The sequence below is a fragment of the Phodopus roborovskii genome, unplaced genomic scaffold (genome assembly GCF_943737965.1).
Source record: "Phodopus roborovskii unplaced genomic scaffold, PHOROB, whole genome shotgun sequence".
Taxonomy (NCBI): Eukaryota; Metazoa; Chordata; class Mammalia; order Rodentia; family Cricetidae; genus Phodopus; species Phodopus roborovskii.
Genome location: NW_026126547.1, coordinates 2,964,157 through 2,979,801, shown reverse-complemented (window position 1 = coordinate 2,979,801; position 15,645 = coordinate 2,964,157). Strand labels below are relative to the sequence as shown.

Below are 15,645 nucleotides of genomic sequence, written 5' to 3'. Positions count from 1 at the left end.
GAGGGCACGGTGGAAATAGTTCAGGGTTCTTTGTTGCAGAGCTAATTGGCAATCTTTTTTTTTTTTTTTTTTTTTTTTTTTTTTTCAGCAGGCTCCCTACATAGACTGGCCAGGCTAGCAATTGCTAAGTAGCTCAGACTAGCTTTGAATTGACAGAGTTCTTCTTGCCGCTGCCTCTTAATAGCTGGGATTAAAGGTGTACAGAACCATGCCTGGCATGGCAGTCTTTTCTTATTAGCAAAAATGTTAGTTACCAATGCCAATGTACTTTATTGTTAGCTGTGATGTCTGGTGACACATTATGGGACCTATGAGGAAGTCACCAGGGAAATGTGGCTGTAGTCTGAGACCTGGATTTTCCTGTGGAAATAGGTCTGCTAATTTTGAAGCAATTATAACTTGATCCTTGGCATTTTAAATGGGGAGAATGTCTTTAAAAGAATATTTCTCTGGACCAGAAGAAAAGCTTTTTACCCATTATCATGTAATCTTTGTTCTTCTGTGTAGGAAAAACCGAAAGGAATCATCTGGTAAATGTTGACCCAAGAGCTCATAGGCATGGCTCTGGTGTTGTCTAATGGTGGGTGTCTAGGATGGGCCCATTCTCCTGTGTGCTTGGGAGACCAGCATGCAGGTCTTGTCCTTCCTTTATGACCTTGGACTCAGGATGTTGTACTTGTTCCTGCGGAAATGGTCCTGTCTGAGGTCCCTATTAGATCTTGAGTCAGGTGGGGGCAGGATGTCCCTGGCGGAGTCCCCTTTCATGCCATTTCAGGATCGCTTGCAAGACAATAGACTCAATTGGATCTGTGGCCCTTGTAGAGCATTCCCCTACAAGTCCTGTGTGGTTTGCTTGAAGCCCAAAAGACCCAGGCTACCCTAACACAGCCCCTTTCCCTAAAACTCAGAAGCATGGATGTGGAGGAGAGAACACCGTGGCCTTCAGAACTGAGGCAGGCTCAGGCCAGCTCAACCAAAGTGCAGAATGCTGGGGTGGACTTGTTGATAACTGTACCAGAGGCGTAGTGTTCTCTAGCACAGTTCCAGTAATTTCGTCTTTCCTCCCATCTTGATGCCTTGTCTGTGGCTGGCAGCCTGGGGTTTAATTGTGTCTGCCCTGCTGGCTTGTTTCTCATGGGGATTAGAGCAAGCTAAATTGGGCTTTGCCACTTAGTGGATAACAGGGCTTCCTAAGGAATGTGAGCCTAATTAGGGATTCCAGGGTCATGCCTAGCAAAGAGGTCCCTGGAGGGAAGGTAGAACAGGCTCTCATCCTTGGAAAGGTTAATAAAGTCTCCACAGCCCGCTTTTCATGCCCTTGCCCCTGTGGGTCCCTTGTTCTTGCAGGCTCTTTGGGGAGATTGACCTTGACACTCATTGGTCCTGGCCTCAGGCGGTTGAGCTGTTGTAGAAGTTGCCTTGAATGAGGAGACTTGTCGCTGCTTGGGGGGGGGGGGGGTCTGGCTCCCTCTGGTGTTCTGAGAACACTTTGGTTTCCCATAACCTTTGATAACTGTTTGGCTGAACTGGGTTCCCTCAAGTTCATGGGCAGAAGCAGGACTGACACTCTGAACGGTATTTGTAGGCATGGTTTTTTAAGAGGTGAAGTTTAAACAAAGTCACCAGAGTGGGTTCTAATCCCATGTGACCTTTGTCCTCCTAGGAAGAGTTTTAAGATACAGGTAGGGAGGCAGATGACCGTGTGTGTGGGTGCCAGGAGTAGGACAATTTCACAAGCCAAGAAGCAGGAACCAATCATCTGTCAGTTGGTCTCCAGGGTTGAGGACATAAAAACCTCTATTGTTTAAGCTTTCAGTCTATGAGGCTTCAATGTGGCCCCAGCTGTCTATCCTGGACTATATTTAACTAGAGTGTCCCATTGCTAAGTAACAGCATGGGGAGGGGGTGGTGGTGGTGAGGAACTTTCCTCTTGATTCACCTCCGCCATATATAGTGAGTGTTAATCCTGGCTATAAAAAAAGTTTACAGCTTACCTTTTCTCAGGCTTACTACAATGGGCCAGTTCATTGGTCAGTGATATTTAACATAAGCTGTAAAAGCTATAAAGTGATAAAAGTGCTTCTTAGAAAAAATCCTCTGCTGCAGATGCTGCTCTCAGCAGAGATGAGCAGTGACCAGACCTGCATTGCATTGTGGGTCCCAGTGGCCAGTCACTGTCATCTTGGCCGGTTTCTCCCATATCCAGGAAGCCACAGTAATCTATCCCACTCTCCTGATTTAGAAGGAAATTTTTGCCCTTCTGGCTTGGTGTCGAAGCTAAAGTAAATTTCACCTCCAGTTTTTATGTAGTCCTGAGTCACATTATTTTGATCAAAGAGATTTCATGTAACTCGAGCACCAAGATGGCTCTTTGTTCGCGCAGTGAATTGATTTCTCTCACACGTACAGTGCTGAGGTGTCTGGGTGACCCACCTTCCTCCTCTACTCCTTTGTCTTACCTGAAAGTTGGTTGGTGGATTTATTGGAAGTTATGTGCTTTTATTTATTGATGCTGGGTTTTTGTTTGTTTTTTGGGGGGGATGGGTCTTAGAGTGTGGTGCATGCTGGGCTCTGCCATTCTGCAACCCCAGCCCCAGTGTGCACTTACCAAATGCCTATGGGTGCTGATGGATGATGTGGCTGGGTTGATTCTCCTGCTTTCCAGATCTCTGTGCACACATACTTGATGCCAACTTCAGAGAGCTATCCCCTGGGCAGAGAACAGAGAAATGAGAAAAGGGACCAGCAAGGACCAGGCTTCCGCTGTAGTGGTCAACCAGTTAAAACATGCTGAACACTGGAGGAGCTTGTCTCTCCATCCTTGCTTCAGAATTCTGTGATGTTGTGGGAAGCTCATTCACGGGACCCAACAGGATTGGAATTTTCGATGATTCTCAAAAGGTTGAATGCAAAACCACGTACCTTTATTCTCTTTATGTAGTAGCATGTAGTGCTTACAATCATGCATTTTTTTTAAAAAGAGAAACTGGTAGGAAAATAATCACTCTTGACATGGCTTGGCCAAAATGAAATTGAATTGAAGTTGACTACCAGAGTTTGAATTCGTGCTTTAATTGTGTGAATGAGAAGGAAGACAGACTCTACAAACTGTGTGTTGAACTGGGTTGTCCTTTCTCTTTCAGGGGACTTTGATGTCCTGACTGGTAGTCACAGTAGAACTGGTCCTCTCCCAGTACCATGGTGAGGGGGCAGAGGCAGCTAGCTGGCTGTGGCTTTTTAAAGGTAGACTTATTTGCTCACCAAAGCTCTGCTTTTTGCCCTGGGTTCAGGACTACAGGACTGTCAGCACGCTAATAGACGTGGATACATGGGCATCTCACAGACAGACATGAAGACATTCTGACACATAGACATACTCACAGAGTCACATATTCCCACAAAGCATGCATGTACACACACATATACACATCCACATATAAACAGCCACTCTCTCACATTGGAACTCACTTAAAGGACTCTCAGATTTCTAGCCATACTAACTGTCATACCAACTCACACATGTCTCAAAAAATGGTCAGTTTGGGGGGAGGGGAGGAATCACACATTCTAGGCAAACTTTGTACCACAGAGCCCACCCCTTCCCCTTCTTCCCAGTCCCTGAATTTTAAATATGCACACTGCTGTTGACACATTCATCCACTCACTCACTCCTGGGGCAGTCATGATGAATGGAAGGCTGTAGGCCCCTCCTGCTTCCGCCTCCATGACCTACTGGCTTGGAGACAAGGTTATCAACATCCGTGGCTCCAGGCACCCACACAGCCAGGTGTGGGTTGGGCACAGCCCTGTTTGTTTGTGGTTGTCCTTGGTAACCACAGATTAGGCCACAGACAAAGCCAAGTAAAGGCCATAAAATGGTTCTTAGGTCTCTCAGAGGGGCCCTGGGTCAGGTCAAGAGAATGACATGGGTCCCAAGAGGGTCTGTAGCTCTCTCCTGGGATTTTCTGTAGCTGCTAGACCTGCCCCCTTAGTGCCACCTTTTGTCACCTTGACTCCAGTGGGTACTCTCATCAGGAGGAGGGGATGGCAACTGGGATGCCACTGTGTGTCTTTTGTCTCTCTGAGCAGCAGTCCTGGTGCACAGGACTGAATATGCTGGCTTTCTGTGTTGGTAGGGTTCTGGACAAAGAGCTGCAGACAGGCGTGTCTTATAGGACAGGTTTATGGAGCTGACTTGAGCCTGCACATGCACAGCCACCTGAGGGTGTGTCCTGATGCTTGGAGCAGAGCCTGCAGTCCTCTGGTCTCTACCCTTCTGCGACTTGCTCACAAGTTGTGCATATTTAAAAACTCTGCGCTGGATGGTAGTTGCATCCCATGGAGCCATACACTGAAGGCGCTGTCTCAGCTCACTGATTCCTGGGTAGAAACACCTGTAGGATCAGACCTGAGGATGGGTTGGCACTGGGCCCTTGTTCAAGTCTACTGCCTTGGTGTTTGCTATTCAATATTCAGTGCAATATGGCCTTGGATGGTATCCTGAGAACAGCCTGGAGATGTCTCGGGCACAGAGCGTTTCCCTCAGTCACGTGAAAAGAGCTAAAGGACCAGAGTGTTTGATCAGAGCTGCAGATGAAGGTGACAAAGAAGCAAATAATATGAGGTGCCTGCCATTCTGATCTGGACCCTGGGCAGCTCTTGCTATGTTGCCTGGCCCTTCATCCTCAGGAGGTGAAGTTTGGGAGGTGGGCAGGTGGTTCTGCAGGTTACAGAGGCAAGAGCAGCAGTAACGATGAGCTCCAGAGCTTTGTGGGCTCCAGTGATGAGAAGGAAGTGTGGAGAAGCTGTGTTCTGCTTTTCTAGACAGGGCGGGTGGAAGGTGGAACCTTCAAGCCCACAAAAGCAGCCAAGGGGCCCAATCACAAGGCTGCCGAGTGTCCACGTGTTTCTTAGTGCCAAACAGATTGGCATGAACCAGCAACACTGGCACCCTGAGAGAGGCAGTCTCTGTTCATAGTTCGACTGATTGCTCTCTGTATTCTAAATGAGGAGGAGTAAACTGGAAATACCAGTTACACCCAATTATCTCCTGTCCTGATATCTGATCACAGCTACATTGGAAGGACACATCTCGATGAGTTTCCTTGATTGTAGATGGTCTGTCCAGGACTCGATTGAGCAGCCTCAACTCTCATTTGCATTCCCTGGGACTGCACTTGGCATATCACTTGTTTATAGGGGAATATATGATACAGAAAACATCTGACTTTCCCCCTACCTTGTGTGTGTGTGTGTGTGTGTGTGTGTGTGTGTGTGTGTGTGAGAGAGAGAGAGAGAGAGAGAGAGAGAGAGAGAGAGAGAGAGAGTTTTAGATAAGGTCTCACTTGCTTGGCCTGAACTCTCTATGTAGACCAGGCTGGCTTCAAACTGACAGATTCACCTGCCTCCATCTCCCAAGTGCTGGTGTGCTCATGCCCAGCCCCTAGATGTTCTTATTAAACTTATTTCTGTTATGGCATAGGAACTCCTTCCACACATGCTTTTGATCAATTACTTGAAAATATTGGTAAGCTCCATATTTAGGATAGTTTGTAATTTATAGAAAATGAAACACGTGTTTGGTGTATTTTAAAGTATGTATAATGCAGAATGCTCGATGAGTCAATGCTGATAACATTGTTAACCAAAGTCCACAAGCCTACAGTCTTCATAGGGAGTTTATTGGGTGTTGTTCATTTGTTAGTGATATGCACCCACCATGACAATGTCAGTCAGAGCAGTTCCTCAGCTCTAGCATTGCCTGTTTTTCCTCTTACTCATCTCTTCCCTCAGCCCCTGATAACCCCTCGTATTTTATTTTTTCTGTAATCATGCATTTGCTAGAATGTCATAGTTGGAATTGTGTTGCAGATAGTATCTTCAGGTTGTCAGCTTCACCTTAGTGGTGTACCTTCAGTGTTCCTCTGTGACTTTTTATGTCCTTTTAGGCCATTTCTGCTTAGTGATGAGTATTATTCCGTGTTGTGGAATACAGGTGACATCCTAAAGGCAGAGACTGATTCCTCATCCATTCCTTACCAGTGTGACTATGTCACAAGGCACCGGGCTGCCTGTGTGCCCTTAGGGAGGGCTTACTGGAATGGAGTGTGTCCTTAGGGAGGGCTTACTGGAATGGAATGACTCACTGTTCCACTAACCATGGGTTCCCCTTGGTCCAGTGTAGTCATCATCCTATAAGGGCCTATCACCAGCTCCCTGTGTTTCCAAAGCCAAGCGTCAGTTTTCGCTTTACATTTATTTATGGGTGCCTTCTCCCATCTACCCATCAAAATTTAATGTGTATATGGGGAGCTGAGGACTCACAAGTTCAAAATACGTGTTTCTGCCTGGCAGGTGCTGTATGGGTACAGAAGAGACGAGGGTGTAGTTAGAGGGAGGGGTGAGTGTGCACAAACAGAGGACCCCTGTCTCTACCAAGAATATGAGTCACCGTCCTCATGGAATCATGGTGTGTCCCAGACAGATGAGTGGCCATGTGTCACCTATTTCTTGAGAAACTTACTGAGCAAGATAAGCAAGAGGCCCATAAATAGTGTCCACACCAGGGACCAAGGTCATACTGCTGCCTACTGCTCCAAAGTGTAAACTACAGTGACTGGTCAGACCCCTTGTGGCTCCTTCTTTTCCTCAGTTTCAGAAAACTCTTTGAGACCTGGAGTGAGCCAGGGGTCTGAGATGGGAGAGCAAGGAAAAGCAGGGGAGTGAGACAGGGCACAGCGGCAAGGTCCTCAGCACTTCCCAAACAAACAAGAAGCAAGCCCAATGCCTTGACTCACACAGGGCCATTTTAACTCAGGGACAGAGCAGTCTCTGTGTTAGCCCTTCTCTTTGAGCCTTCACACCTGCCTTGCACACCAGGTGCACTGCGAGCTTGGGGTTTAGCTGAGGTCTCACAGCTTTTCCTTGGATGCTTAGGGAGCCGCCTGTGGGATAGTCAAAGGGAAGTGCTTTCCCCATCTCACGTGGTGGCAGGGCTGACAGGAATAAATACATTTAGACTCCGTCTTCAGCTTCATAGGCATAGATTTAGAGACAGCCGCCCATTTTACAGAATACATCCCTGTATGTGAATGTAAAGACTGTGGGCAGCTGGAAACCACCCTTGAGGCCCGTCCACCATGGTTGGGCTTCACTTCCTCCCCAGGGAGGAAGGACTCCACGGGGAGTACATCAGTTGCTTGACATTCAAGGTGAACTTCTGTCTGTATGAGTGATGTGCAGATTTTTTATCCCCTTTGAGATGGGAGTGTCTGCACTTATTCCCTGAAATTCTCAAAAAGGACCTGAGCTTCTCAGAGTTAGCAGAATGAGGATTCTGTTCACTTCAGGTATTGTGACAAGGTGACACAGCCTCAGCCTAGGGGAACCCGCTTTGGCCCCTGTGCCCATTGCCTGAAAACTGCTTGCTTATGTTTCTTTTCCATTTCAAGGTGGCGATTCCCTGTTCTGTGCAAGTCTGCCCTGGCCAGGTAAGACCATTACTTCCCTTTGGGACTTCTTATGTCAGGTAGGGTGGTCTTTTTGTTTAAGCTCTGCTCTCCCTGGGGACTTTGGTCACTTAGAGGGTGGAAGCATACTCTCATTTGTTTTCATTAATATAGGAACGTGGTGAGGCAGAGGCAGGCAGGTCTCTGAGTTCGAAAAATAAACTAACAGGATGTGAAATCCTTGCCCTCTTCTGTAGCAGCAACTTTTAAGATCAGTAGCATGTACCTTTGGGACGTGGCCCCTCCTGACTTAAGGTACCTGAGTTATCTTTAGTGTCAGCACCAGTGTCCCAAGGTGGCTTTGTAAATGACCCAACAATGCCAGATAGTTTGCCTCTGACACATGATGTGCTTTTATCTTGCTAACAATAAACACAGCAACACTTTCTCTTTGACCTGTCATTGGGTGAATGTAAAATTTCCCTCTGCTTCTTAAATGATTCTGCTTTGAACGTCACGGCAACTGCCCTCTGTGTTTCCTGGGTCCCCACCCATTGTTTCTAGTGACTTCTGTGGCCTGCGAGATAGGCAGCAGGTAGCTTTCTTACCATCAGTCAGGAGTGACCCAGAAGAGGCCGCTGTGATGCTGCTTACAGCTGCTTGTGAGCTGCGCACCATCATAGCCTCACTTGTGAGGGAAAGCAGCGAGTCTGCCACCTCTCCCAGGGTGCCTTTCGTGTGTTGCCTGACTTTTCCCAACTGGATGGGGTCATGCTGCTACCCTGCTTTTCCCAGATGTAGCACCCGGTGACTCATTTGGGGTGTCTTTGTTTTTCCTACTTCATGTCTTTGTGGATGGAGCTCAGGGTTCTCTAGACAGGGGCTGCTTCTCTAGGTCTTGCAGGGTGGTAGAGCATTCTCTGAGGGCTCAGCTGGTGGTACAGCAGCCTTGTTCTCCTGAAGAAGCCAGGCTCCTGAATGGGCCTCACAGCTGAGCCAGCCTCAGTTTCCTTCTGTTTCCAGTGAGGACGTTGGTGTTGTTCGATGACGTAGCTGGCAGCCAAACGAAAGCAAAGTGATGTTGGGTGGCATATCAGAGATGCCTTGTTCACAAGAAGGCTGTTGTGATTGTGTCCCTTTGAATGCCCTCAAAGGTCTCCTTCCTCTGGGAATGTGAGCTGTGTGACTGATGTCATCGGAGGGATGTCTCCCGACTATAAAGACCATGGCAGAGTCCTGAGGGCAGAGTACCATGGGCCCAAACCCAGACTGCCCGTGCTGGTTTCAGGGCTGCCTAGGGGCACTGGCACTTCCTCTCCTCAGTGAGCTGCATAGTTAGTCTTGAGACACGCCAGTATATGTGTTATACACGCATGTATTTGTCATAAGTGTCTGGGTACATAGGTGTATGTATTATGGCTGCCTATAATTAGTGTTTGTATAAATAAATGTATTATACAGTATTTGTTGTATTTATATGACTTTGTATGTATTATGTTTTTATTTTTTGTACATATTTGTTGTTTTTACTTTCCCTATGTGTGTGTATATTGTGTGTGATTACTGATGGTTATGCCTATGAATTTGCATGTGTGCATTTGTGTACCTTGTATATGTATACTAATCCGTGTCTGTTACCTGTGTGACTTTTATGTATACTTGATTGTGTATATATGCATATGCTTAAATATAAAACATGCATTGCTTAAGTTCTGAGAGATACATTGCTAGGTGGTATTTACACAAACTGAGGTGGTATAGCTTAATTTGTAAAAATGTTTTCAGCTTCTTTTGTTAGCATTTAACACCCAAACACACACACACATACACTAGCTGAGGCTACCCAGGGTCAGGTCATCGCTGCCATTCTCTTCTCCCTCCATGTGTTGTCTCCCTAGGAAGTCTTCAGAGGCAGTAACACGTGGAACTCTCATCTCCAGCTGGGGAGATGGCTCAGTAGTTAAGAGCACTGACTTCCGTTATAGAGGACCTGAGTTTGGATCCTAGCACCCACATGGCAGCTCACAACCACCTATAACTCCAATTGCAGGGGATCCAATACCCTCTTTTGGCCTTCTCAGGCACACACCTAATGCACATGCAGGCAAAACCTCCTCATATACATGATAGGAAAGTAGGTTGGAAATCTTAAAAAAAAACAAAACAAAACATTACTCTGACGATAGTTATATGTGTTTTTCTTTAAGGTGACCACGCCATGTCAGCTCTGTATTAAGTGCTCAGATCCTTTTTTACTTCTTTGTCCCCCAGAGACCCTTCTGATCTGTTTCAGCAAATTCTCAGGGAGGTTCAGGCAGCTGAACTGTGAAGATTACACGTGGTGCAGGGATCCATGTGGGTGTTCTGGTTGGATCCTTGGCTGTGTACCCGCCTTTCTCAGCTTCCTGGCAGCATGTGGGTCTGAGACAGGGCTCCTTCCGGTTTTTATCCGGAGTGTGACTTTCTCCTTAAAGAGGGAAGGTCTGTGAAGGGGGGGGGGGAGGGATGACACATGGGGCAGTGGAGGTGGGAGGTGGCAGCTGCTTGAGCACCACCTGCTGTCCCTGCTCCCTGCACTGGTTTGTGTGGTGCAGTCTCCCCTGTATGACCCCTGCACGGGAGCGTTTGTCCCTGCAGTCCACAGTGTCACTTCTTAGTACAGAAAGCATCCAATATTCTTGCACTCCTGGCTGCATGGGCTGAGAGCCCTCTGGCATTGGCCTTGGAAGCTGGATTGGTTTGAGCTGGCTTTCAGATGTCGCGCGGTGAGAACACCAAACCATGTGACTGGCCAGGCCACCTGAGAACTGTTTTTGTTTTCCTGGTTGTCATTCATTGAGTAATTCTTCTGTGTCTGACAAAGTGCCTGTGCGGTCACCTCTGAGGCTCAGCAAAGGTTCCCAAGGTCATCTAGACATGGCATCTTTGCCTGCAGCTGTGCATTTGCTGAGGCTAGACGTGCTCACTGCGTATGTCCCCAGAATTAGTCATAGCTTGGGCTCTAGCAGTCCTAACAAGCTAGGCTTGGCTGCTCATCCTCAACATGTCAATTAAAGAGACAAATCATAGGAAGAACCAGAGAAAGAACATTTGCTCAGTGTGCTCACAGAGGTCCGGTACACCCTCGCCCTCGCCCCCACACCCAGTAAGACTCCGTGGGCACTGATACTCCATTAGGTTTAAACAGAGGTTTACATAGTTGAGCAGTCCTGGTCTAGGTTGGTCCTACCCATCACTTTGGTCTCTTCTCTCCTACAAGGTGGTCTGACAAGTTGCCAGAACTGCACAAACTCTTCCTGGCAGACAGTTGTCCTCAGGCTGGCATTGGGCTTTAGCTTTCCTCTCCTCCCAGCATGAGTTTCCTGGGGGAAAATTCCAATTCTTTGGGAACTACTGTCTCAACAGTCTGATGGGCAAAGGGAGGAGCCCTCCCAGGCTCTTTAGAATATCTTCCCTCCTGCCAGGGTGCTTACAGCGATGCTTCTCCCATGCTTGGTATAATGCATTTGTAAAACAAGGAACTGTCTTGTGCAAAACTGACCTCTTAGTAAAAGTCCAGAGGAAATTAGTGGTTATTTAGGGCTGCTGTTTTTCCTCACCACTTCTGGTGACTGTCTCATGAATTCTCAGGCGTGTCTGTGGGATGAACATCCTGGGACCAGTGGCTGCAGGCACTGTCCAAGGGTTCATCACTCATGGATGAACTTGACAAGCAGAGATTTCATTGTCCTTGTTGTTTTCTGAGCCCCTTACACCATCCCTGGTCTCAGTGTTGCCTGACCTGACATGACACACACGGTGTCCCTCTGGTATACTCCTGGCTCTTTCTACATGTAACATTTGGGGAGCAGGTGGCCTACATGCCTTGTGGATGTGCCATATGCAGCTATAGCGTGCTTCTGAGCTGCCCTTTCTCCTTGTCTGTGCCTCTGTGCTGCTGCCTGCACCACCTGCCGTCCTGCTGTGTCCTGGGCTGGTGACCTGTCCTCCACCTATTGCCTGTGCTGCTTGCCTCTGTTTGGTAGCAGGTTCACATCGTCCGGCACATTTCAACTCTCTGAGCTCAGGTCTGTCTGTACTCCTGCAGTGATGCAGGTTGGGGAGTGACAGTTTGAAACTCTGGCATATTTCATTGCCCTGTACAGTAAGAAGGGAAGGTGGAGTGACAGACTCTTAGGGACACCATTTATTTGTGGAAACAAAGGTGCCTTCAAGATGGGAGTGAGGGACCTTTGGAATGGCTTCCAGGCATTTACCTGTGATGCTTGGCCTTCTGTTTCCTTGCTGATGGCAGAACCTGTTTGTCCTTCTGTCGAACAGAAGTGGGATGTAAGTTTAGAATAATGCATGAACTGAAATTAGTTTGGTGTGGTTGGGAACAGGAGCCGGAAGGCAGACCTCTCTCCTTGTAAATGGTCATGATGATGAGGTAGGCTTACAGGCTGGTAGTCTTTGTGAGGAGAAAACCATAGTCACTGGCCGTGTGTGTGTGTGTGTGTGTGTGTGTGTGTGTGTGTGAGAGAGAGAGAGAGAGAGAGAGAGAGAGAGAGAGAGAGAGAGAGAGGGAGAGAGGGAGGGAGGGGGAGGGAGAGGGAGAGACTAAGCACGGGGTTTTATATGTGCTAATCCAGTACTCTATCAGGGAGCTACCAGAGTGCTGTAAAGATACAGCTCTTTGCTCATTTTTATTTTGAGACAGGGTTCTACCTTGTGCCTCAAGGCTTGGTTGGAGGCATGCATTTTGTCTGTAAAGAGGGAACATATTACATACAGAGGATGTTGACCCAGGTGATAGGGCATGTCATGTCCTGGAGCTGTCATGTGGTTGTCAAAGGATTGCTTCATTGTAACTTCACTGAGACTCAAACCAAGATGTGAATAGTGTGGTAAGGTTTTCAGAGATGTAGAGGAGCACTGGTGGTTTTGTGGTCTGCTTCTGTCGGTTCTAGGTAGTGGGAGTGATAAGAGAGGCGTAGACTCTTTAGAGGCAGGGCCTGCACCTTAGCTCTTCTATAGACCTGTATGTATCTATGTATGTATGTATGTATGTATGCATGTATGTATGTATGTATGTATGTGGTCACATGTATATGTAGGCACAGGATGTAACAGTCCTGACAAGAGTCAGACTAAAGGTAACTCTTGCCCTATCCAGGTGGTGACACAGACAGTCCTATGATGTTGATCTGAGTCCCTTTACATAAAAGCCCCACTTTTCGGTAAAAATGGTATGTCACTACTTTCCTGTGGGGTCCCAATAAAGACTGACTGATGTTTTAAAATCTCCATACTAGCTGGGCATGGTAATACATGCTTTTAGTTTTCCAGGTCTTGGGAGGCAGAGGCAGGAAGATTCCTGTGAGTTTGAGACCAGTCTGGTCTCCAGTGAGTTCGAGACCAGATAGTGAATGATGGATGCACAGTGAGACCCTGTCTCAAAAAAACAAAAACCCAAAGAAGCATAAACACACAGAAAGTTCCCAGTGTCCTCACACTACACGGAACACAGGCTGAATCTGTGTAGCCTTCCTGTTCCTTGAGTTGCAGAGGACAATGAGGTCTTTTAGTTTTGTGGTTTTGCTGTTTGCTTTGTGTTGTTATCTTGTTGTTTTGGCATCTGACAGGGAGAACCAGTCTGATGAGCTCTGGAGAAACCCTCTACTTCCTGAGGGCAAGGGTATGGAGGTCATGCAGTGTTCCAAGTCCAGTGAATCCTCTATGGAGACTGGGAACTAGAAGCCTGGGGATGGGATGCAGTATGTGCATCTCTTGTTGGTAGCTGCCAGTTTGCAGGGTCAGATCCTCACACAGAGACCTAACCATGCTGTAAACAGTAGCCCGGCAGCTTTCTGCTGAAGCTCAGAAGAAAATTATGTATTTTTTTTTTTTTTTTTTTTTTAATTTGTCTTGTCTTTACTTCAGGTGCTGTCCAAGGGAGCAGGTTTGTATCAGTCACACAGGAGTTCTGATCTCAGGTGCAGCAGTGGCTTTTCATGTTGGAAAGCAGGGAACCCTTGGGGACAGAGGATCCGGGGTCACTGAGCAGATTTGAGGTGGGATAAGCAAAGCCAGGGAAGCAGACTTGTATCCAGACTGGTGAGACTTTCCTGAGGTCACATGACTAGAAGGTAGAAAGGTGTGTGTGGTCAGCAGTACCTGGGGAGCACTTTCTTCTGTTCGGGCAAGAGCCCCAGGCCCATTCCTTACCAGATGCTCCTATCTGGTCTTCCAGCCCTCTCCAATTTCCTAAGGTGTGGCCATGGAACCACTTGCTCTGCCTCCTCCCAGAAAGCTCTAGTGTGGATTGCAAGTGGCTGGGTTTCAGTTTGGATTCAAGGAGGCACAGAACCCAGAGTTGGCAGACTCCCTGCAGGCAGTGGTATCAGGCAGCTCCTTGAGGGCAGCGTAGAGCAACTTGGCTCCCTGTGCTGGCTGCCGGAGACATGTTCATCTCTTATTTACTGCCCCCTTCTTAGCTTTCACTCCATCCCGTAGGCTTCAGGCAAGCCTGGGTGTCCTCATCGTTGTTAAGGAATGAATGGCTGTGGGTGCACAGGGTGTAAAAAGCCACATCCCTGAACTCCGCTCACATCATCTTCCTCTTACTTTGGCTTTCACTGCCTTAAAGGACTAAACTGAAGGGAGCCGGCTGTGGGGTCGCCCCTCACAAGTAAGCTCACACCCGACCTTTCCTGTAAGGAAATGTGTGTGGAGGAAAGAATAAATGGCTAGTATCCTCATTTTTCTGGGCTCCCGAGGGCATCTCTATACTAGCGGTGTTGGAGAAGTTCGAGTCCCAAGTCTGGTTCCTGGCCACTCTAACGACTTATGTTCAGCCACTGGTCCTCAATAAGCCAGTTAAAGAAACAAGTAATATGTGGGGACAGAGAGAGGAGATTGATTTCCCAGTATGCTCACACTGCAGAGAGGAACAAATCAATACATTCAGTGACTGCCCAGTGTCTTCTGGGAGCTGGCATGAAGCTGAGGTTTGCATCACTAAGCAGTCTTGGTCAAGGTGTGGTCCAATCCATTACTGACCCATTATTGTCTGGGCTCCAGTTTCTTCTACAAGTAGTCAGAACTGTGTGAAATCGGAAAGACCAGCTTCCCCTCTGGCTAACACCTGGCTGCAGGTATTTCTTTTAGAATGAGATTCCTAGAGAAATTCCAATTCTGGCATCTCATGCCATTGTCCCAATAGTTTGATAGACAGAGGGAGGCATATAGCCTCTATAAATACCTGTCCTCTTGCCAGGAAGTGAAAGGATATAGGGACAACGCCAAATGATGGTTCCCTAATAGACACACCTACCTCAGACCTGTAAACTCAGGTAATGTGGACATGTAGGAACATCCACACAGGGAAATATGCAGGTGTCCTTTATTAGGATTTTTATTTCTGTGAAGAGACACCATGACCACAGCATCTTATAAAGGAAAACATTTAATTGGGTTTGCCTTACAGTTCAGAGGTTTAGTCTCTTATCATCATGGAGGGAAGCATGGCAGCACTCAGGCAGAGATAGTGCTGGAGAAGGGACTGAGAGTTCTGCATCTTGATCCATGGGCAGGGGAAGGAGACTGTATCACACTGGGCATAGCTTGAGCAAATGAGACCTCAAAGCCAGTTACCATAAGTGATACACTTCCTCCAACAAGGCCACACCTACTCCAAGGCCACACCTCCTAATAGTGCCACTCCCTATGGGTCAAGCATTCACACACATGAGTCTATAGAGGCCATTCCTATGCAAAGCATCACAGCAGAGAAAAGGCCATGTGATGGCGGAGGCAGAGATAGAAGCAGTCTGTCTACAGGATCCCAGAGCTGCACTGGTCATGTTAAAGGTGCAAGAGGCAGGGCCAGTTGTGAGATCTGAGAGGCTATGGCCCTGCTGACTCCTCAGTCTCTCATTTCTATCTAGTTCCATATGTGGTGGGGAGATAAATGCCTGTGGTTTTAGGGTTTGCAGTGTGGGGTTCTTGTTCTAGTAGCCCCAGGAAGCCAATACTCTCCAAGTCATTGTCACATTGCTTAATTGTCCCCTGGGCAACTATGAACTAGCTGGAGAGGAAGCCACTCTGACTGCAGAGCAGAGACAGCCTTCCCAGGATTATCACATAATGGGTATTGAGTCAGAGAGGCTCTGGTGAGGCACAGGCCAGGTAGAGTACTGATAGTCCATGGAAACTG

General features: G+C 47.6%; 1 protein-coding gene across 4 annotated transcripts in view; it reads left to right on the top strand.

The window, feature by feature from the left end:
- Tns3 (tensin 3) overlaps positions 1-15,645 on the top strand; it is a 223,324-nt gene that overhangs the window by 70,755 nt on the left and 136,924 nt on the right. For 3 of the 4 annotated variants that reach the window (XM_051200597.1, XM_051200600.1, XM_051200599.1), the window contains exon 4: positions 7,452-7,490. The exons of the other annotated variant lie outside the window; for it this stretch is intronic. In XM_051200597.1, coding sequence (XP_051056554.1) covers positions 7,452-7,490 — 39 coding nt within the window. The remainder of the gene's footprint in view (positions 1-7,451; positions 7,491-15,645) is intronic. 4 annotated transcript variants of the gene reach the window in all.